We start from the raw sequence: 25,639 nt of genomic DNA, 5'->3' as shown, positions 1-25,639 counted from the left end.
GCCGGGCAGAATTTCATTCATATAAACTGCAGAATTCATATAATCCGCTGGGATTTAAACCTCGGCAACTTCATTAAGAAACACACGTTCTAGCCACTGAGTCATCGTGGCTCGCTAAAGTTATTAAAATAAGTTATTGTCAAAACCAGGTATCTTATTTCAGTAGCCTTTTTTGTTGTTGTTCTAAAATATTTTAAATATGACGATGAATAAGGTTTCACATATTCCTTTTTGAAATTCAACACTGGCACATAAGAATTTGTATCAAACAAAGGAAGTTACAAACAGACTAGCCTGCCTAGTAACAGATACTGTGAGTCAAAGGAAATATTTTCTTGTTTATTTTTTTTTCTTGATCGGAAATCGTACGTGTGAAAGGAAATGAAGGCATTTCCAGTCGTTCATTGTACCTGATTTGAAAGATACTGAGAAGGTCAACGCATATTTCCACATTTTTGTGAAATTATTTAAATTTTTTCCTTATATATAAAATTATGTAATGTAGGGAATTTTCTTTAAAATTTTTCAAATTTATTATTTTTGCAGAAAATACACATTTTTGCAAATATACTTACCATCGAAGGTTTTTGCAAATTCAATTTAAATTTAAAATAACGGGATTTGGGGCACACAAATCTTGAAAATATACTGATTTATGTTATTATTATTATTTTTTTTTTAAAATTAGGGCTATAAGTTTTTGTAAAAGCACACGCTCTTAAACAAGAACGTATGTTACACGTTGTGAAAACATAAGTTCTTATGAAACAAACTTAATTTTTTTTCACACAGTAAAAAAAAATTAGTTAAAGGGGTTAAAAGATTGAAGAATTTTTTTCAACAAAATTACGATCTTTAAACTTGTAATTAAACATATATTCAATCAATAATCCATTATTTTTTTAATGATTCCGGTTTTTTTTTTAAAAATAATTAAAGTAAAATGGTAGTGAATTAAGAAGAAGCAAAATTTAAAGAAAAATACTATTCTTAATACAATTTACTGAATAAATCTTATTTCATACACTTTTAGTTTTTGCATATACCAAAAACAAATACAAAACTAGACAGGATGTCTCTATAGGAAATCCACTATCCGACATCAAACCAAATTTCGAGACTAGAATTGATAAAGCGTGAAAAATATATTTTTTCGCTTCCACGTCAAAATAATTAGTAGCTTTTCGTTTTCTTATTAATTATTACTAGTAATCACAGTAGAACAAAAACTGTTAACTGTTGTTTCAGGCTAATCTATATGTTTATTTCTCATATGTGGCATCGAAAATGCTGTTATATTTCTATCTGAATTGGCATCACTATAGCCATCTAAAATAATTCATTGTCTGAAGTAAAAATTTAAATAGTGTTTAGTTAATTATATGTAGAGTATTTGTTTAGATTCATTTAATTAGGTTGTCACAAGTAATAATGAAATAGTGTTAAATAATTTATCAGATGTTAAATTTTGATTCATTTCGTTAAGTAGTTTTAAGTGATAGTTTAAGTTGTGTAGAATTCGCGATCGCAACGAACTATAGGGGGCGTTGTTGTATGAGATGAATACTTGCGATTTTTATATGATCAGTCATTTAGTTACTTTAGAGACGTCTTTGATGTAGCGTGTAGCATTACAACGTTCCTTCTTTATTGTGGCTAATTAAATTTAAAAAAGAAAATTTTTTGATATTCTTTTTTATGCAAACGAAAACAAAATGGTATCTCTTTTTTATTAGAGAAGGAATATCCAAAACACATCGGAAAAGTATTTGTACATAAACAGAAAAAAATATGTATATTCTTATAAGAGTTAAAACCTAATGCCCGAGAAATAGTTTTACTAAATTTAATGATATAACATGAAAGGCCCATTTAAACTTTACATTCTATAGTTTTAAGAATCATATTACTTCAAAAATTAAAATGAACAAAAAGTATACATAAGCCTCATAATTTTATGAAATTTAATTTTGTAAACAAAGTTTTTTGACAACAATTTTTATCAAAAAATTTCAAGTTTCAATAAAAATCATTATTTAGAAACTAAGAAACGTAAAATAAAGAATGCTGACGAAACAAAAACAAAAAAAAAATTCTTTTTTGTCGCCATTTTTAGTGCTACGAAAATTCGTCTTTGGGATTTGCCAAAAACAAAACAAGATGCAATTTTATTTTTTCAGGAGGGAAATATTTTACCGAAAAAACGAAAATGTACCAATTCCCACAACATAAAACTTTATCTTGGTAAACGTACGTTTTGGAAATGTTATTTCATTTGGAATCTTATTCATCAGAGTTCATATGGCGATATGATTGTTTTGAATCTATGCTAAACTCTATATCGGCTCATTTTCCACCGAAATCCGATTAACTATTTTGATTTTAAATAAAGTGTTTTATTTTATGAATTGTCGCAAAAATTTTAAGTGTAGATTGGCGGCACTTAAAAACCGCCAAATCTGTAGCGGCGGTGGCGTTAATACGTAAGTACCGAATTTTTATTCCATACTTTTCTGAATCATATTACTTCAAACATTGGAATATACAAGAAGTATACATAAACACATAATGTTATACCATTTAATTTTTCAAAAAAAGTATTTTGAGAACAATTTTTATCAAAAAATTATAAACTAAAAAACGGAAAATGAAGAATTCTTAGGATAAAAAACGATTTTACGAATTCTTCACATTGAAATAAAAACTTTCATATTGCTTCTTTTTTTATTATTCTTATAGTTCTTAATCAGACGTAAAAACCCATTCTGTAAGAGAACTATAACTATCATCAAATAAGAAAAAAAAATTTACAAGCAAATTTTTTATTATAAAAATCATAACACTCACCTGTTTTATAAATCTGCAGAATTTCAAATGAAATGTTCTTCATTTGAAAATTTTATTTTCAAATAATATATGCATTGATTATCCCTTCATTACTTTTAGATAACATACCACACATCAAAATTTTATAGTTGTAAGATCTCGATATGAATTTGATAAGTAGCTTAAAAACAGAATAGCTGAATTCTAGTTGAAATTATTCTCTCAAAATTAGAAAATATTTACCAAGAAAACGATAAAAAATTATTAATAATCAGCACAAATGAAACTATTTCCAGTAGTTCGGATGATTCTTTATTGTTGTTTTCCGATTTATATAGAGACAAAAATATATACTATTCTATAAAGAAGAAGAATATTCTATAACTATTACAGTTCTGTAAGTTCTGAATTCACTTTATTCATTGGAATGACGAAAGCAACGTTGACTTCACCTTAATTTTTAATGAATGAAGACAGAAAAAATTATTTTACCGTAATATACACATCTGTAACAGCAAGTAATCATGAAATTGTAAGTTATGTTGTTGGTAATAGAAAGGTAAAAATTATTGAGAAATTGTTCTTCAAATGCTTGGCGTGTTCTGCTTTAATGTTTGGAATGTTCTGGTTAGTTTTCTCAAGTTCTTCTGCCTTTTCCTTAGGGAAATTTTGCTTCTTATTTGCTGCTAAGAAAAAGACGAAATTCTTTGCTAATGATAATGTGGGAACTAGTGCCCGATGTTTTCAGTCTCCCGCTAGAGGCCGTACTGGAGCGTTGCGATCGCGAGTAGTTATAGGGTTCGATTTTAAATAATTTGGTATCTATTTTAAATAATTTTGTAATTTTATGAAATTAAAAATTCATTTAAGTAATTATTCATTTTTATTTTTATCCTCTTTAAAATGCTTGCAGAAATTTAAAACATAAACGATGCTGATGTTGATACTGTCATACCAATAACTGATGATAGTTCTGCTTTATTTCGATATCAAATTATATGCATCTCCATTGGAGTCCCCAAAAATCTGTTTTAAAAAAGCAATAAATATCTAATCTTTCTTGCTAAATTTTATTATTTATAGAATGTAATCCATCAAGGCATCTCTGGTGAGTCTTTTCCGGCCTCCGGGAGATCTATTTTTTCTTTAATGAGTATTTAAAATCCGATGTTCCATTGACTTAGGCTTAGAGTACCAGATCGCCATTTTAACGTGTCATCCACTGCAAGCAGATTTTTATCGCTAACTTTGGCTTCAATTTTTAATATTTTTCCCTTTCATTCTCATCTAAAAACATCTCCTTGCAATCGCCCATGCGATTTCCAATCTAAATTCATTCAGTTTATAATTTCCGGTGGTCTGATACCCTTTCTATAGTTATCCTTTTAAATTATGACATGTCTCAGGTATAGGCTTTCGCTATGTTAACATTCACCATTTTGTAAACACTGACTTTGAATGCTTAAATTAATATCTTTTCTTAATCCTTTCCTTCCAAATTTTTAATACGTATTTCTTTAAATTGTTTGTGAATGATCGATATCTTTCTTTTTAATTTTTACCCACCTTGTGATTTCATATTTATTTTTAAAGTTACATCACTTTTCCATTATAAATGGTGTTGCATTCTTTATAGCAAAATCAATACAAACTTCATGATGACAAATACAGGTAAGTTTTTCTCATCACGTTTGACCCATCTTCTCTTTCACATTTTTCTGTATTTAGTTTAATAGTTTTATTCATAATATCAAAATAATGTTGTTATATTTCAATATCAAAGTCAGTGTTTACAATCTCATTTTATACTGTTATTTTGTTCTACAAAGGTTTAGACAATGCTTTTTCAGATTATTATACCTATGTTGGGGCCTCATTTTTCTTTCTCTTTTAAACAATTTCTTACTTGCTTATTATTAAAATGTTTTTTTACCTTGTATCTGTACATTTATTTTTCCACTTAATTTAGTACAATGTTGTTTCTCATTTGAATATATATCTTAGGGCCTTTTTTTATGTTAGTCACTGGTCCATCAGACCTTCCCTCGCCAAATCATCTGCTGTGGTGGCTGAAACCCTTACAACAGTTCAAATTTACTTATTGTTTTATTGTTTGTTTAATTTTAACATAGCGATTGTACCTAACTTATTTATAATTACTTTCATGCATTCTATCCCTGGCCAAGTACCAATCTGTTATTAGCTAATCTCTTTGCTTATCAATATTTATTCAAATTTTAAACTTGTTTAGAATAATTTAATGTAATTTTACTGCAACGTAATCTTCCTTATTTACCTAACTCAACTCAACCAATATCTCTTGCGATCATTTTCTCACAATTCCCATGGCTCAACTTATCAAATTTCTTATTGTTTCTAAATATCTATTAGTTTAGTAATTAGGCATTTTGTCTTAAATACTAACTGCTTGTCACCAACAGTTTTACGATTTTCAGCCTGGTCACAGACCTGCTTCTTTCACCACTCATCATATTCGCTCTGACCACCGGATCCACTTTTCGTATAATCTCTTCAGCGTTCGACTGGTGGTGACATCAGCAGACATTAACAGCATCTAATGGAACATTGGATTTCAACCTCTCTTTAACTTTTTTAACTGTTTACTCAGAGGCCTCTAGGGGGTTCGGGAAGGACTCACCATTGCCAATTTTATTTTGCATCATTTTAATTTCCCCCCCCCTCTTCAATCTTTTTAAATTTTCTTACACTTCATTACCTTCGAATGCAAAAAGATGAGTTCGAATAGTGCTAGTGCTATGACTGAGAAACAACTTCAACAAAGCCAAAGTGATACCTCTAGGCCCCCGCGAGACAGATATCTCGAACGAAACAACAGCTATCTACCATCTTCCCACAAGACTCTTGAATCCCCTTTTAAGCATGCTGTCCGCTTAGCTTCTCCATTCTCCAGTGAGACTCGTCATCCATCTCACATCCACTGTCGTTCAATCCCCTGAGTCCTACTCTTCTGCCCAAATCAGTACCTAGCAGCAAACCATCCTGTGACGGAGCAATCAACAACGATCCTGAATTAACCAACTCAACAACTCACCCAACTCACTTGTCACTGAAACGAAGAACGTCTCAGATTGGCCACTCTCGGATCCTACTGATGACCTGGATAACCTGATCGCAACATTAATCAAAAACATCGAATATAAGTCCAGTAACAAATTCAAACTTCCTATCTCACAGAGACAAGCCTGCAGAGAGGCCTTATACTAGATCAAAGACCTATTTAAGTCACATCGGTCCTGCTATGACGAGCCGAGTTCATACTCCAATCAATTTAGGAACTCAGAAAACCAAATCAAAAGCATTTCAGACAAATTAACCGAATTGAAGACATCCGAAAATATCCCCACTTACAGTTATGCACTCAAGATGCCTCGCACACCAGCACCAATTATAATCCCTGCAGGTGAAAGCAAGAATCCAGAAGACATCATTAAAAATTATCAGTGACGCCAACCCAAATCCTGTTGTAAAGAAAGTCTTCAAAACAAAAAATCTCGTCGAAATTAAATTCAACACACAAGAGGACAAGGTCAAATTGACGACCAGCATCCAAAATAAACTCGAATTCCGAGATAAACAACAACGCCTGACATCGTTGATCATTCTCAATGCACCTGCACAATTTGACGATAAAGACATCCCCTCTATTCTTCTAAAATATAGTGATCCTTCTGTCGATAATAACATAATTAGCTGCTTAAAATCCATACCACACAAGACATCAACCGAAAAACATCATATCGTAGCCAATGTTTCACATAGGCTGGCAACCCAACTCCTAAAAACGAGATTCATCTTCATAGGTCTTAACCGTTGCATAATCAAAAAGCGAATGATACTGAAAAGATGCGGCTGGTGTCAGGGGCTGGACCACCAAACAAACCAGTGTCTGTCAAGCCCACTATGCAACATGCGCCACCTGTGGTAGTGCTCGATCACCACACTAACGAATGTACTTCTGTCGATCACCACTGCATTAACTGCTGGCACTCGAACACATACTTTGGTACGTGCCACAATCCTCATCATCCCGCTTCTTCAGCATCGTGTCCTAGTTACTTGCAAGCCCTATTTAATCTCAAATCACATTCCGAATACAATTGAGCACAAACTTTGCCTTTTCAGAATTACAAATTTTATTCTTTGACTTTTCAGACTTTCGAAATTTTCCAAAGCTTTGACTTCTGAAAACTTTTTTTTTGACTTTTCAGACCTCTGAAAAACTTATTATTTTTTCTTCTTTACATTATATGCATGTTTCAAAATTTTTCAACATTGATCACTGAACTGATTTCTTATGCCATTGTCTTCTACAATCTTTGATATTCCCAACGCATTGTTCCTTCAATACCTAATGCTCTATTATTGTGTAAACTTCTCATTTGTTCTTTTCCAAATTTTCATTGTACTTTATATTTTAGAAGCCATTTATACTTGTTGTTGATGTAATTTGTTGTGTTTTATGTATGTTTAATGTATGTTTTGTATGTAGAATGTATGTCCTACTCTCGTGTGCCCTTGAATAGGGCGGGTTGAGATACGAATAAACAATACCAATACTTGATGTCAAAGCTTCATACTTGCTGTAGTTTGTGTGCTTAAGATTTTAAACTATTATTAAATTCAGTATATAAATAACCTTAACTATATCGCAGACCCCTTTTGAAAATAGTTAAATTTTAAATCAGAGTACTTCTTCGTGGGCAAATCCGTGAGTAACAGATGATAATACATTTATTAACTATAACAAACTTTAGATAAAAGAGGCTCCGGAGATTGTTTTTAAAAAAGCAAACACAATGCGGTAATATCTTATAGATTAAGAGAATAATGAAACTTATCACTCTAAGTGTTCATCTTAAAGTGTCTACTTTGTTAAGAGAGGTTTGAGCAGATTATGAGAGGGTCAAGTAGTCAGAGAAAGATGAGATCATGTAGACGCCTGCCAAAGGAATGTTATTAGAGAATTCTTTTATTATGTTATAATATATGAATTTGAAGTTTTTATATGAATTGAATTGTTATAATACATTGAATTATCCTTTTTAACTCAAAATCGTTTTGTTAAATGTTTCTATCTTTAAGATGGAAAAAATTTTAGTTATAATTTGGTTCATAATAATAATTCCTTTTAATAAGCAATATCCTTTAAATCACATTAAATAATGAAAAATAAAGAAACGCATGTATAACACTGCCGCAAAAATTGAGTAAATAAAAAATGAAACAATTAATTTTGAGTATTTTCTTTATTATCTTTCCCGCTTATATGGTTTTCATCTGTTTTACCAGTTAATGTACGAATAAAAAACTTAAAATTGTTGAGACACTAAAAGCTGAAATTTAGATATTTTATTATTTTAATTTGCAAAGTTGTTTACTTAGACGTTGCACAGTGTTCTATCTAAAATGAATTCTTGCTTTCTATATGAATAGTGGAAAATGTTCCACTTACCTTTAGACCGCCAATTTGATTATATACATAAACCTTTATTGGTTTTAATTACAAATAGATGAAGATGAATTTAGATTAAATGGTAAATGGTGATTATAAAGTGATGAAAATATTGAATTAGGTATTAGCGCTGCATGGCGCGTCTCTAGTTACATTACATCTACTGTTTTTAGTTTTTTTAAAAATAAAAAGTTAATACTTCTGATGCGCCCGCGGTGCCATCTGGGGATAGTTTTCTGGGATGGGGGCTCGTTACATCCTCCCACCTTGAGTTTTGGACGACGAATGTCATGACGAAACTCAATTAGCCTAAGCCACATGAAGGGACAAAACTGTGTTGGTACTATTACTGTTTTCAGGATCACGAGTTTTACCCATAATTGTCCAATCTAATCGCGTTTCGAATGCAATTAAATTTTCTGAAGTCGATTTAATAATACCTGTGAAAAGTTTACCGCAAACGTCGGCTCCTATAAGTAAATCAATTTCCTTAGTATCTGAATTCGACCCTTCCATGTTTTTATAATCGCAAAATTTAATTCCTATCTTATTTGCTTCTTTTATCCACGAGACGTCTCATATTTTAGGAATTTCTGCACAAATTTTTTCCTGATCATAAACTTCAAAGTTACAAAAATAATCCCGATTTAAATCGCTCAAAAACATTCTGTATTTATAATGCTGATTAGTTCTTTGCAATCCACCGAAAAGACTATGGTTTAAGTTTTCTTGCCCTATTGGTTTGTAACCTATTTTATTTATTGTTTCTTTTAAAAGATACGACTTTTGGGACCCCTGGTCTATCAATCCGCGTATAACTATTTCTATTTGTCCGTTTATTAAGCGAATTGTTAACGTTTGCATTAATACTTCCGGATTACAAGTTTCATTCGATAAAACCGTTCTTTCCACTTTACTATAACTTTTCTTTTCCGGACACATAAATGTATAATGACGTCTAAAACAAATATCGCATCTTACAAAACTCCTGCATTTTTTAGCCGTATGGCCAAAGCGAAAACAAATTAAGCAACTACCGCTCCTCTTTAAAATATCCCATTTCTCATTTATTTCTTTCAGTTTAAATTCATTATAATCCCATAAATTATGTCTATCGTTACCGCAAGAAATACATTGATTTTTCTTATTACACGATTCATTCAATAAACCTGACGCCGTTGATATGCGATTCTTATTTTGCTTATTCGAATTCTCGCCTCCACTGCTACGCTTTGAGGAGAGGAAGGGGGAGCATACTGAAACTCGTGTTTTATAGACAAACTCAAGGCCGTGGCTTTTTCTCGGCTAATTACTTCTGTTTTTAAAATTTCTGGATCTCTGATACTTTCCACTCGTCATCATTGCTATATTTTTTAGTTATTTCTAACACTATATCTGAGGGAAGTAATTTAATAGTATAGGACAGAGTAAAGCCCCGTAATTTTCCTGATTAATTCCCAAAGATTCTAAATATCTTATTTCAGTTTGACAAGAATCAAAAAGTTTTCTTAATGAAAAAATATCTGTTGATTTTTCTACTGGGGTTAAACTCAACAATTTATTCAAATGAGAGTTAATTATCAACGTTTTCTTGCCAAAGCGTTCTTTTAATGTTTCAATTGCTGATACATAATTATTATTTGTTAAACTGAATCCTTCAATCGCATCTAAAGCTGATCCTACTACATATGTTTTCAAGTAATTAAACTTTTCAACATTCGACAAATCAGTGCTTTTGTCTATGGCAGATTCGAACTGATCGTAAAATCTTTGCCAGTCTGAAGGATGGTCAGAAAATTTCTCTATAGTTAAAAGAGGCAGTTTCACAGAAGAAGTTTCATTTATTCTTATATTAGTATTTATCTTCGGTTCGGAAATGTTCGAATTTAACGCAGGAGACACTACCGAAGTCAACAGTTTTTCTATTTTTCTTTTCAATCTGCTTTTACTTCGTACAATATTTGTCAAACACTCATCACACTTTATAATTTCTGTATCGATTTCATTTACATCCGTAATACCCATCAGAATTTCGAGATCAATTTCTTTCAATTGTTCTTGTTTTAACATTAATTCAGACATTAACTCATCCAATTCATCCATTGTTACCTTATCATCTTGATATATGTTTTCGATTTTGGTTAATAACTTAGTTGTTAATGACCTTATCGTAGTACGTTTTTGTTTGGATTTTTTCTTCTTAATATATAAACGAGCTACTTATACACTTAAAGTCACTATTCTATGAAACTAAATTTCTAATCGAAAATAAACAAGAAATCTCTTAATGGAGGTCCCTGTTCGGGAGCCAGAAAATGTTCAAACTAAAATGATCTCTTGCTTTCTATATGAATAGCGGAAAATGTTCCACTTACCTTTAGACCTTACCTTTACAATTTGATTATTCATAAACCTTTATTGGTTTTAATTACAAATAGATGAAGATGAATTTACATGAAATGGTAAATGATGATTATAAAGTGATGAAAATATTGAGTTAGGTATTAGCGCTGCATGGCGCGTCTCTAGTTACGTTACATCTACTGTTTTTAGTTTTTAAAAATAAAAAGTTAATACTTCTGATGCGCTAGCGGCGCCATCAGGGGATAGTTTTCTGGGATGAGGGGGTTTGACATCTGGGGATGAGGGCTCGTTACACATAGCTATAGAACTATTTTTAAAACAGAGTACCGTACAAAGATAGATTAAACAAATCAGTGTGCAATAAGCGAGCGGAAAGCTTATAAGAGAGAAAACAACTCCTAGAGTTTATCGGCCTCCTGATCAATTTTTAATTTCTATATAGGGTAAACTAACCAGTGAAGGAACACTTAAGCTTCGCTTGCCTTTTAAAAAATCACATTTATTTCAAAATTCGTAATTTTAGTTAAATGACAGTGTCAACATATTTGTTACTAATTGCAAATTATGCAAAAAAATTTTAGAGAACTTACATAATATTGTTTTAAAGTTTTGGAGGTTCAAATAACAAGTAGTCAGAAGATCAAGTGAAGGAACAGCTCTTACAAGTGAATGAACACCCAGTAAAGAAACACTTAATTTTGGTTATTTTTTAATGCTCTTTATGAATTTATAAGCCATACATAATAATATATAAGCCTATTCTTGAAATTGTAACACATAAATGCTTGGAAAATGTTAACTTTTTTTTGTAATCATGAATTGAAAATTATAGTGTCAACATATTAACACATACTGTTCATTCACTGGGAAATCTATGCCCAGTAAAGGAAGTTCCCTCATTGGTTAGAAGTTGTTTTTCGTATTTTTAACATACTTTTGATGCGGAACATCACTAAAGGTACAAGAAAATTAAAGTTTATCTTTTATTTTCATTAACTTAGAAAAAAAACCTGTAAAGGAACACTTGTTCCTTCACTGGTTTTTCATCGTTTGGTGATCCAGTGAATAAACACCCCCTTATCTCAGTACTTTATTATGCTATGATGCTTAAAAAAAATAAAACGTAACTTCAATAACTATATTTTGAATTCTCTTTTTCACAGTGAGAAAAATAAAACTATTACATGCAATTAATTCCACTTCAAACATATAAATACAAACACTCACCTTATAATTTTTTCAAAGAAACAAGGTGTTGCAGAGATAATAACAAATTCAAAAATTTTTCCAGAGAAGTCTATTTGACCAGGTAATCCAAAACATTGCTAGATGACTTCCTATTGTTTGGCAGTAAGCTATTGTTACCAATCAATCTAAAGAAAAACTTTCAAATTCTTATTTTTAATGAATATATATGAAATGTTCCTTCACTGGGTAGTGTTCCTTCACTGGTTGGTTTACCCTATATTGTTTTAATATTTGCCTATCCATATCTGACATTAAAATAACTGCTAACTTTATTTGATATGAAGTAAGAAAAAAATAATTATCAATATACAAAAATGAGTATATATTTTTAATTTTGCTTAATTTTTTTCCTTTTCAATTTTAGGATTCTCGCTTCAACAAAGATATAGACACACGAACAGGTTACCGCACGATAAGCGTCATGTGTCAACCCATTCTTAATTTCCAAGGGGACGTTATTGGAGTTGCACAATGTATAAATAAAGTCACAGGTGATCATCAATTTACAGATCAAGATGAAGAGGTGAGTGTTTAACCTATGATTTCCAACATTTGATTTCTACGTTAAATTGAATATACTCACCTTAGAGCAGGGATGGTGAACCAATGGCACGCGTGCCATTTATGGCACGCGACACAATATTCTGAGCACGCCACCAATCACAAAGTTCACTATGAAGCATATTAGCAATCTATATATATATAAATATTTCTCTTACACGGCGACAAAAAAAGCCTCATTACAACTCCCCGAATGGCAACGCTAGAAAGTCGACCAATGATTGCCGTTAAAAATGTGTGTATGCCAAATCTAGCTGAGGTGGCTCAACATATAGCGCTTTTAAAAACGGAAACTGAAATAACCAGAACCAAGTGTGATCTACTGATGACAACCTTAGCAATATGGAAATGAATGGGGGAAAACTGGATCCTACCACGTGATTTTCCGGCCAATAAAAATGCGCCGACAACAATGGAAAACGGTGTCAGACCATTATGATTTTATGTTATATAGAGAAACGTTTTCCTATAAAACTAATTTTGTTTTTTAAAAAAAGGTTTTTATATGGATTTGAATGATTGTTTTGAATTCTTGGAATTTTGTGCATTTGCAATGTGCCTAAGTTAGAAGCAAGTGCAGGGAGCTTTGTTTGCGAAGCAAACCATATAAGATTGAGTAGCAATTTTTGGGGGTTGGCGAGCGTTAGCGGGCAGGGGGCGCAGCCGAATAGTTAAATTAAAATTCACAAAAACAAAAACAAAAAAAAACCAATTAACAATTTAATGATAAAAAAACAATAACTCAATAAACTCAATAAACAAGCTAACAATAAATAACTAGCAAAAAAACATTAACAGTTCTGCTTAAACTAGCATCTTACAACCAAATATAAGTCATTTGTCTTCTAATCTGCAACAACAGAAGTCACACTAATGTTACTTCAGGTTGAATTACACGCATAACTGAGACATTACAAAATGTTTTTTTTTCATAGTAAATAAAGAGTTTTGAGTTGATAGAATTCAGTATTATTATTTTCCCAATAATCAAGAAATCAAAATTATTTGACGGCACGTCTATGACCTCATTAAACAATTCTTTGAAAAAATGGCACTTTGGTGCATAAAGCTTCGTCACCCCTGCCTTAGAGGATGAAATACATGTTACTCGACGACTATGAAACACTTAAAAGAACTTTTTTTCATGGCATAGTTTTAATTCTTTTGTGTCTCGCATTGCTTATACCACTATTAAAATTACTTAGTGTAGCCATTTAACTCGACACATTATGATCATTTCTGGATTTTATTTTATAAGAGAATAGCTAGGTAAGCGAGGTAAAATCATCAAGATATGGAGGAAACCCAAGTGGCCAAACTCCTATTTTTGATATAAGATTCAACTTTTATTCGAAATTTGTCATAGAAAAAAAAAAACCATTAAAATGAGAAGCTTCATTAAGAAACTTTAAAAAATAATTTAAGAGTTCAATTTGATATATTTGTCGAATCAACATTCTGAATAAGGTGAAAGTTCTAGAAAATTATATTGTTCAGGAATCATATAATCTATTATTATTCTTTTAATGTAGGAGACCATTTTTATTCGGGGTGAAGTTGAATCAAATTAAAACTTTGCATCTATTTTTATTTAATGCGTATTAAAAATATTATGAGAATTAATGTTCCTTGTTCTGAATTTATTTTTATTGTGAATTCTAAAATTTGTGCATTCAAAATATATCATTTTATAAAACATTTTCTTTCTTTAAGTAACAGAAAAAAAATACAAACACTCTGTATTAAATTAATATGACTCAAATATTTATCGCAGAAAAGATTGATGATACAAGAACCAGAACCAGTTGAGATCGGTACAGAAATAACATTAGCTACTCTTCATTTTATCCAAACATTTATCGTAATTTCTGAATAAACGTTCGTTTTGCTTCCTTTTTTGCACACTTTAGCTATAATTATCCTGATGTATAAGATAATAACAGTCATTAATGATCAATATACATCTACTCATCAGTAAAATACCAACGCATACTTTGTATGGATAGATTTGATTAATAGTTTTGTTTTTCTTCAAATCTTAATTAGTCAACGTTCAATATTTATTTTCGTAGAGATGCTTAGCCACTGTCACCAATAGTTCAAAAACATTCTTCCCTTTTTACTTTTTATAATCTGATTGATATTCTTTAAGTAAATTTGAAGTTTATTTTAAATGTTTCAAAAAAAATTTGTTTCGTTCGAGATGTTTAGCCATATGCAACAATAATGAACAGAAATACATCAGGCACTGTTTACAGTATGATTTGTTAATCTTTATGTAGATAAATTTGGATCTTATTTTAATGCTTTAAAAAAATTGTAATTTCCACCAATATCCGTTCTCATTTTAGATATTTAGATCCGCCAGTTTTCAGAAATTCAGCTGACACTTATGTCAATATAATTGATGATGTATAATGAAATTTGAAGCTAAAATTAATTTTTTGAAAAAAAATGTAGTTTCCTCGATAAATCTAGTTTCATTAGAGATATTTAGCCCCACACTATAACCCTTCGGAGTAAACCTTTCGACACTTTTTGCGATTGTATTGTAAAATTGTTGAATGTAAAATTGTAAAATGTATTTTCAAATTTTAAGCTTATTTCAATGTTTTAAAAAATGTAGTTTCCTCGATAAATCTAGTTTCATGGTCGTTGATGGAAGTTGGTAGTTCTTAGAGGCTACCTATATTGACTTCAAAATTGTTATCGAAGGTACATGATTTTTCGCAAGCGATTTTAATTTCAATCAGAGTCATTTTCTTTGTGCGGAAATGCCACTTCTGTTGGCGTCATGAAAATACGGATCGATTAATAAAATTCAGCGTCTGTAAAAATGATCCCAAGAGATATATAAGAAAACAAATTTACCAATTATGAATGATAGAATTATATTTAAAGAAACAATTATGGTTTTTGTTTCAGTTTGTATTTAATTTTATATCATAAAAAATGGTTAGTTTTAAAAGGTTAGAAGAGGTTTGTTTATTTGAGATGCATTGTTTTTTTTAAAAATAACTTTTGTTTTGAATTTAACTTTCAACTCTACGAGTAAATCATTGATAGCATCGTCTTTGGTGCACTCTGACTACAACATGAGGCTGTATCGTCAACAAAAGCTCTCTTTGCCTGACACAAATATTTTGAATGCATTTTAATCTACTTATCTGTTTTGTCAAGTTTACTGTAATGATATTTTTTCGTGTTTCTTTATTTGACCTTTATTGAATTTGGTGCAGATGTTTTCCCGGTCGCTGGGAGAGGTTTTAATGGTCTTTCCTAAAGTTTTTTTTTCAACACAAAGTCCATGAAAAAAATTCTGGGCCTCCCAAAAGTGGTCGTAAATGGAGGTGGTCCTTCCTGGAAGTTATACTATATAACTAAATTTAAAGCTTATTTTGATGTTTTGAAAAAAATTAGATTCACTCAAAAATTTTAGTGTCATTAGCATTTTAAACTAACGAAAATTGTTTTCGTTTCCAAATGAAAATAGAGATAATAAATTATCTTTGCAACTGGTCGGTATCTTCTTATCCCCTTATATTTAAAAAGTGTGCATAACTAAAATGCCTTTATTACTTGATTTGCTCAACTTTCAACTTGGAAAGCACTTTAAGAGTCCTGGAGTTAATGTGCCAAAATATAAATGAAAATGGAATTGTATAACACCTAGACTTTTACTGTCATATATTGATATTTAATGTATTGTGGTATAAAAGAAAGTTATGAAACAAAATATCATCCTTAAGATAAGTCATAAACTGAAAACAAGGAGTACATTTCAATCTATAAAAACAGATGTAAATGAATATTAAGTGATTGCCTTTTTATTTACTTTGTATGTGTAAGCAGCTTGTTTTGATGATTCTCAATAAAATTGTTATTTGTTTATTCAGTATGCCAGTATGCATTAGTTTAGAAAGTTTTAAGTTGTACTTGTACCAATTGATTTAAGTTTATACTAATTGATTGAATGATATAGACCAATTCAAAGAAAATAAGGTTATTTTGTGTTGTAATTAGACTTTATTAAAATGGAAGTAAAAATAAAATAGTTTAAACAATAGACAGTTACGTCGGTACTATAATACTAAGTGCGATTATTAGTAACTTGAGGAATTAATAAGAGACTTGTCGTTTTATTATGAAACGTTTCAAGTTTGTTTTGTAAAGTGTCATTTAATAATATTAAATAGATATACAAGTAGGTTTGCTACAATTTTCGATTAAAACTTTTAAATTATATTGCTCGAGTATAAAGCTTGTGCATTTTTAATTTATTGAAAACTAATAACTCAAAAAATCAGTAAAAAAATACGCTTTCCGAAGTGCAGTAGCTTTTTTTATATATTTCGAGACATAACATTAAGAAATAAAAGAGAAAAAGTAAAGAAATGAAGCAGGTGTGGCGTTTTATCTTTTTGCCAATTCTAAGCATCTAAATCACTGCTTCTCAACTGGGGCGATACAACCCCCCTGGGGTCGGCGAGAGTATGCTGAGGGGCGTTGGGTATGTTTTGGGCGGTAGGGGGGCGATGAGAATGTTTTGTCATTCAAACTTAATTTTAAAACTCCCAAATAAAATTATTAAATTGAGATTTACTTAATAAATAAAATTAATCCAAAATTAATATTAAAGAAAAAAAGATTAAATTAATATAATAAATTAGGATTATCTGATACACCATTTGTGCCAGCAATAAAATGAACTTATACGATACCTATTCTCTGATTCGAACCAGCATAGCGCACCTCATGAGCCAGTAGTTTTTGCCTCTGACTCATTCAAGCCATTTGTTGGAAATTGAAGTGCATGCGCTTTTAGTATGAATGTTCGACTCTTGTTTCTGATGATGGTTTTTGCTTGCTTCTTTACAGTTTTTTTCCCCAGTTTCGATAAGATTTCATTATTTATTTGGCCAGGTATGTGGGCGAATTAGGTCTTTATAGTAAATCATTTGTTAATTTGAAGAAATAGTTGATTGCCCTTTATTGTTTGTATATTGCTTCCCTTAACGATGTCGGTTAGCATAAAGAAGTGCCGTTAATACAGAGAAGCGTACTTGAATTTTGGATTTGTTCAACAACTGTCGAATTCTCAACTACCCATGTGTGTTTTGTAACAAAGTTTTATCCAATGAGGGAATGGAACCTATCCGTTAGCAGGAGCATTTGCAAAAAAATATTCCTGACAATCAAAATAAAATTTGTCATGTTTACGTACATCTAAGACAAGTTTCTGAAGGCACCTACGGTCTCAGGCATACTAGCAACCTCATCACAAAAATGCGGCGATGGATTGATAACGTCTTATAATATATCAAAATTAATTGCTAAATCTGGGACAGCTCATACCAACGGCAAGGAGTTATACTGCCGGCTGTCAAAGAAGTTTTAAAAACAGTTTTGCACCATCCAGTCTCCTCCAATTTAATCAGAAATATCTCATTAAGTAGCGATGCAGTGCGGTGACGAATTGATGAAATGGCTGAAGACGTTGAAGTTTTCTTATGCAGACTTTTGATATTCAACGAATTTCCCCTTCAAGTTGATAAATCAACCTTGCCAAGCAATGTAGGCTTTACTGTTGGCGTGGGTCCGGTTTAAGTTGTTCATTGCGGGATTCACAGACATCATATAGTACGAAAAAATCTCGGTGATTGTTTGCATCAGTCATTGCAATATGTCATATCTGCTGTCAACAAAATTCGCAACAATGCTCTCAACGATTGATTATTCAGATAGTTGTGTAAACAAATGATGAAGAATATCGCTTGCTACTACACACCGAAATTAACTGGCTATCCAAACGCGCTTGTCTCAATAGGTTTTCGAATCTTTTCTACTCTGTGCTTTCACGAAGGCAGATATGTAGCTATGAGAGACAGATAAATAGAATTAAACATTGACGTTGACTGTTTTATTTTCAAAATTTATTGGCGTTAATTTACAACTTTAAGCTCAATTTGATCCCTACGAAATCGGTTATTTTAACCTTTCTAAAAAAATCATGAAAGCTGAATTTTGGTAGGAATGAGTTCAGCCAATTTCCAATCTTATCGCATCTTAAAAGGAATGACGAAATTCTCTCTGTTGATAGACACACGAGAATATTGTCACAAGAATATTGTCAACACTTTAAATCTTTTTACATGGACTTTTCGGACCGTTTTAAAGATGTTTTGTCCCTGGAAGTCCCTCAATCGGTTCTGAACCTTTTTGTGAATATTGAAACAGCAGCGGCTCACGATAAGGAGAAATTGGTCAAACTTTCAACTTATGAAGCTTTGAAATAGTGATCGTCTCACAGAATTTCGGCTTCAATGTAACGTCAGTCACCTCTACCCTGGACTGTGGACTAACGTCATAATTTCTTTAATTGCCTTCCCTTTCTCCTACCTTGTCGAACATGGATTCAGTGCTGTTACGGATTTAGTCACAGAAAGAGAAATTGACTCGAAATTGAGCAATGAAGAGACTTGCTTCTTTACCTCGCTAAAAATATTGAACCAAACGTTAAGAAACTGACTCTGAACCATCAAGTACAATCATTCCATTGACATAGTTACTTGATTGTTTCATTGATATTACTTTTTAGTGTAAAGAAGTTGTTTTTGGCTGTTTTTTTAAATTATGTCATCAAGAACAAATGACTCTTTTTAAGCATAGTTTTCATTGTTGTATTTTTTTCATTACCGTATTTATTTTGATTATGACAATTAGACTGCAATTACCTGAGGAGAGAAAAGTATCAAATTAACGTACACGTTATTTAAAAAACAAACCAAACTTATTTAACGGATAAAAAATTGCGTAAAAATGATGCTTTTTATAATTCAACACACACACACACCCCGTCCCCATGCTCTCAATAACTGGATTTTCAACAAATGGGGACGTTGAGATATTTTTGGCTCCTTGAGGGGGCGGCAACGTTAAAAAGGTTGATAATCTATGATCTAAATAGATACAAATTCTCCATAATAAGGATTATGTTTTTGATTTGTAAATGTAAAATTCAGGCATACTGCATCACAAGGGGCGTTTCTCAGCGTAACGCTATTCATTTTCTTCTACAAGATGAACAAGAGAAAAACAAATTTCATTTGTATGAAACATAAGTCATTTTTTCTCCGATAGTTTGGTGTTGAGTGGTGAAAAGAAAGCAATCTGTCATTGAGATGAACACTAGGTTGATTTTTTTTTATCCCCAACAAGATCAAAATGATAATTAGTTAGCTAGAGTTCGTAAGAGAAGGACAATCTTTTTCTTCTCTTCTTAGAGAAGAAGAAAGGCTATTGTAGGGCGGGGACATTACTCGTGCCGAAGATCATATGAATCTTGTTCATTGAAATGGATAGGGACACTTATGATTGTAGTTTTTAAAAGAAATAATTCTGGAAAGAATGGTATTTTTTTACCAGTTGGCTAATACATATTTTTCAAACTCTGTGTAATTTATTTTCAAGTCACGTATGCCATTGGTGCTTCATAAATGTTTCATTTAAATCATACAGAGAAGATCATCTATGAATTTTTAGTAGCAGTAATTATTTAGTAGATTTGAGCTTTGTATTTTTTTAGTCACGATTCCGGTTGTATGGTGTTTGAAACTTTTAGAAAAAAAAAAACATCTGAATTTTCGTATTTCATTCCCTTCGACAGAGATTAAATATTTTTCGTTCAAATTGCTTAAACTTTTTTAATTGGTAAGCAATAAATAATAAAATTATGAAATCATGTATATTATCATGTATCAAAAATCAATTGAACTATACGGCTATAATTTGGCAATAGATGACGAAGAACTACTGACCGATTCAACTACTGTCAGGCTGCTACACAAATTATTGAGAAGATTCCACCTCCGGTTGCTAACACGCATTTTATTTTGTGCACCTGTCCAATCGCATATCTCATTGTCGGATCTGATTTGCTTTCCAATTACAGTGTTGCATCCATTAGATTAACACACAACTTTAATGAGAAAATTATGCTTCATATAATTTTCGAAGAAAGGAAGAAATGTAAGTCGTAAATAAAATTCAGCTTCTTACAGTAAACTTTTTTAAATAAAAAAAAATGAAATAAATCATTTTTTTAACAATCTGGCCCATTTCTGCTCATTAAATCTTTTTATACTATCAGCCAATTTCTCAGGGACTTCTTTTGGGGGATTTGTCCAAATCCTTTGAAGTTGCATGAGCTCATAATTTTCGTTATAATGGAATTAAGTTAATATTCGTATTTTTGCACAAGAGTTAGTATATTGACACGTAAGAATTCCTATTTTGATACTTATGTATTAAAAAATTGACGTTTACTTAAAATTGATACTTTAACACTACATGACTGGTATTTTGAAGCCTAAGAGTGGGTTTTGACATTTAAGAGTTATTATTTTGTCACTTAAAAATGAGTATTTTGGCACTTATTAAGTATTTGTCGCTTAAAAATTAGCGTTTTAAGATTTAAAAATGATTTTTGAGTTGTTATTATGTATGGTAACTTGAGAATTAGGAATTAGAATTTTGATGCTTGAGAATTTGTATCAACAATCTAATGAATGAGTATTTAAACGCTCAAATCTTAGTATTTTTTCATGTAAGAATAAATACTTTGCTACTTAATTAAAAAATCTAATTTATCGTAACGTATCACTTGCTGTTTGATTAAGTTATTAGCATATTTCTTTTTATAAATAGATTACTGAAAAATACGAGTCAATAAATTTAATACAGGAAGCACAAGTTCATTGAACCATTTTGCACTAGAATTTTAATTGAACAGAAAATTACATTAAAAACTTATTAGGGGAAATGAGGTTATATTGATAAACATCACACATGCTAGTTCTCACACAAATATCTGTCAAACGAACAACTAATTTCTTAAGATTTATTTTTAGAAGATCGAATTAAGAAGATATCCAATTTGGTAGGTGATGCATAAAATAAACATTCATTATTTATCAATCACCGCTTAAAATAACAATTTCTATGTTTAGAACCTTTGAAGCGCGGATTTGTCCGCACCAACCATTTATGAATGTCCGCTTAGAATTAAATGTGGCTTAAAAATTCGATACCCTTCTTTAGGCGAAGAAAACTCTCCCATAACTTCCTAACTTAGGCGATAAAAAAATGGAGCCAATGAAGGGACATAGGAAATTCCTTTGTGAAAACTCAGAGCCACTGAGATTTCTTACGTCATTTATTGTATTGTTGACGCCTAAAAATGATAACAGTGAGTATTTAGGAGTTATCTTGTTGATAGAGTAATCACAAAGACATAAAGGTTTGAGTGTTCCATCGAGTCGAATTTTATTCTCTTGGCGCCAGTCAATTAGTTGGAAACGTTTTGGAGACCAAAAATCAGAATTTTTTTTTTTTGTTTTTTTTTGCACGTCCTCTGAGCGATCACTTCAAAGTAAAGATCAGGTTGAACATAATACACACAGCGCTGTATAGTAATATTATTTTTTTTTTAATTTGAATGATTATACTTCTATAGAATGAATTTTTAATATAAATTTAAATTATGAGGATGTTCTATTAAAAAGAAAAAATATATATTTGTCGTCACGTGCACAGTAAAAAGTTTTCGTAAAAACAATAATAAGTTCTTTGTGTTTTTTTTAAATCTTAAATTGGATATCCTTTTTAATTTTTGCTGGTTATATTCAATGGCAGGAAACAATATTTATTGTACATTTAAGAAAATATGATTTCTTATTTGAAATACAAAATATTTTTGCGAGAATAGTCGTAAAATGCATCGCAGAATATTTCTTTTTTTAAAAGAATGTTTTCATAACTTGGTTTGATACCACATTAAAGCATTTAAGAATTTCTACTTCAAGGCCTGAGTATGGAAAAAAGTGGCGCATTTATTTTTAAGCGCGTCGTCAAATATGAAACACTTTCTCACTAAATGAGCAACGCGGTAGTAATGGGACGTACTCATTTAATTGTCAAAGTAAAAAAAAAATGGTAGAGTAATTATTTTCATTTCTCTTATTGACTTTACGAAGCATAAACTCACACAATCTTATCTCAGTTCAATATTTTTAAGTGTAGTGAAGCAAAAAAAATCTAACCATGGAAACTATAAAAATAATCTTAATATTGATAGAAAATAGGAAAACAAGCATTGGTCGAGTAGTTGTAGTGTCTACTCTTCAGATCTCTAACATTAACTTTTTTTTTTGATATTGCAAGAGGGCTCTATTAAGAAAAACAGAAACTTAGAGAAATGCGTTGTGAGGACGTTACTGTGCTACAAGTCTTTCAGAATTATTCGTTCATAATTGCTACTAATGATCACTTTTAGGAAACTTAATTTAGATAGTGTGTATTTTCAAGGTTTATTTGATTAACAGTTTAAAAAACCCGTCATATAACTTAAAGAAAAGACGATAAAATGTTATACCTTTAATTTCTATAATTATAAATTTTGCAGTGTTTCTTGCGGCCTTCAATATTAATTTTACATAATTCAAAAAACTTTTAAGTAATCTTTAAATGATTTCACTTAACAATTAGTCACTTAACAATTGTTAAAATTTTAAATAAGTTATAAACATTTTAAATAATTTTATTAATATTTGTTTGCCGTACGCTATTGAAGCATGATTTTCAATCCCATTTTACAGATTCAAGTTTTTAGAAATCCCTGTTCTTTAGTTTCTTAATTTTCTAAAATGAGATTTCAGTTCGGCTCTATGGCTATTTAAATAACATTAATATAGCTGGATAACAACATATAGCTGGAAAATAACATATAGCTGGAAAAAAATCATTTTCTTTTTTTTATATTTATGTTTTTTCACAATTTCAGTTTCACGTAAATCACGAAAACTTCGTTTTTTATCCCCTTACAATCATCTAGACTTTAGTCAACATACTCGTGTTTCTACTGAAAATTATGTAAAAAAATGTACAAAAGAAAAAACATATTCTGTTTTTTTTTATCATGATCTTCGAAAATTTCCGGGACTGACTTACAGTTTTGACTATAATCCTTTTAAGAGTAATAAAATAAAAATAATATTTATTTTTATTAAAAACTCGTAGTTTCTTATTAACAGTATTTTACTTCCGATTCAATAATACTATCATTTTTCTAACAATAATTTTTGCTTAAAACGTAAATTGTGTTTTATCACCAAATCTCGTTTAATTCCACCCCATTCTTTCTAGATAATTTTAAAGGATATATTACAACTCCAAAAGGTTTTACGATTTGTAATCAAAAATAAAATCAACATAAGTACGATCTACAGTGAATTTTCAGAAAAATGCTATCAAAGATGTACCGCCCACTTAAATTTTAAATAATTGCATACACGTAATTCTAGATTTAAAAGATATTTAAAAGGTGACATAATATATCAGTATGTTTCCTTGCATCGTCATTTATTCTGTCAAAGCACTGTCCAATAGGTTATTAATAGTTATCTGGGTTACTATCCTTCACACCGCAAAGCTTGAAAGTTCAGAAGCAAGTAATAAAAAAAACTGACCCATACGACTCAAGTAACTCTGAAGCACGTGACTCTGAAAACTCGAAATTTTTTATTACTTATTGTTTAAATGCTTTAGGTCTAATAAACTTTGGATACCTACTAACTCTTATAGAACATTAAAAGGCGAAAATACTTGATTTTTTTTTTGTTTATGAATTATTAGCTCCTTATCGATTTTTGTGGAAAAGAAATAGTGAAAAATATACTTCTCATTCCATTATTAAAAGCAAGGAACTGAATTAAAACATGGAATATAGTTTTTAACAATTCCAGGCGCTGTTAATCTAGTCTGTGATCATTAATTTCAAAAATATTGCAAACCTCTAAAAATATAAAGCTATTTGCTGCTTAACATTCCACATTTTTAGCGACCATTATTCTTTATTTAACGTGGAGCAAACGTACATTTCGTTACTTTATTGCACATTAGTCCGTTTTCTTTAGTTATCTAGCTAAATTAGTTTCAATTATTAGTACTTGGATGGCTCTCTTTCGCTCACGGATATGTAACAAAATAAATAAATACAAGAAAACACGAAAAAAGTTAAGAAAAATTATACAATAAAAAAATATACACTTTTTCCATGTGCAAATCCATTTCGGGCAAATCCGTGGCTAAAATTATTTGCTAAAAATTTTTTTCTTTGTTAATTTTTGTAATTTTTCTAGCAGCAAATCCATTTCGGGCAAATCCGTGGGTAAAATTATTTACTAAAAATTCCTTTATTAATTTTTCCATGTGCAAATCCATTTCGGGCAAATCCGTGTTAAAATTATCTGAAAATTTTTTTTTTCTTTTATAATTTATATAATTTTTCCATGTGCAAATACATTTCGTGCAAATCCGTGGCTAAAATTATTTGCAAAATAGCTAATTAATGTTTCTCTTTTCTATTTTATATTTTTTCTTAAATAAATATTTATTTTCTAAAATTATTTATGGTCGAATTTCTTTAAATTATCCAGTATAATATTACCTTGCGCACATCCATTTTGGGCCCATCATTGGTAACTAACAAATCAATGCACAGCATAACAATTCACTTCAGCAATGCAGTAAGAACGGCACTTTAAAACAAAACCCTTTTAGTTTCACTCAATTTGCGCTTTTGTTTTCATATTTTGTAATCTGGCAATCTTGTTGCGAAAATAATTTTAAATCATTCTTGAAAAATTTCCCGTTCATGTAAGTACATCTGATTTCGCTGCTCGCTTTATAGTTTTTGTTTTAAACTGTTTTTTCTTTTTATTTTATTTAATTTTCTGTTTTTATGTGTTATTTTTACTTATTGTGTTCGATTTTATTTGATGTAATTTTTGTAAAAACATTTTTTTGAGTGCTCCTCACACTATTGTATTAATATATTTTGCTTTGGCTATATTGATGCAATATCAGAAAGCACTCTTTTTTGTGGATATAATCGTGTGGGCTGATGAAAAGATTATATCTTTTTTTCCGTTTCTTTTTTAAAAAATTTCATCCTTTTTTCTTTTTCTTTTTTTTCTTTTTTAATCAGTTGTTTGTTATTTTTTTAATTATTATTCCCCCCCCCCCTTTTTTTTCATTTTTCCATAATTTTCCTTTGTTTTATCTTCATTTTGAACTTATCTATATATA

The 25,639-nt window shown here is 30.5% G+C and overlaps 1 protein-coding gene across 1 annotated transcript in view; it reads left to right on the top strand.

Moving 5' to 3' along the window:
* The window catches only part of LOC107449100 (cGMP-specific 3',5'-cyclic phosphodiesterase), a gene marked incomplete in the record, with an annotated part of 371,784 nt that overhangs the window by 247,016 nt on the left and 99,129 nt on the right, over positions 1-25,639 (top strand). The window contains 1 exon segment of the mRNA XM_071185055.1: positions 12,297-12,455. Coding sequence (XP_071041156.1) covers positions 12,297-12,455 — 159 coding nt within the window.

The sequence above is a fragment of the Parasteatoda tepidariorum genome, chromosome 1 (genome assembly GCF_043381705.1).
Source record: "Parasteatoda tepidariorum isolate YZ-2023 chromosome 1, CAS_Ptep_4.0, whole genome shotgun sequence".
Classification (NCBI taxonomy): Eukaryota; Metazoa; Arthropoda; class Arachnida; order Araneae; family Theridiidae; genus Parasteatoda; species Parasteatoda tepidariorum.
This window is presented reverse-complemented; position numbering and strand designations above follow the sequence as displayed.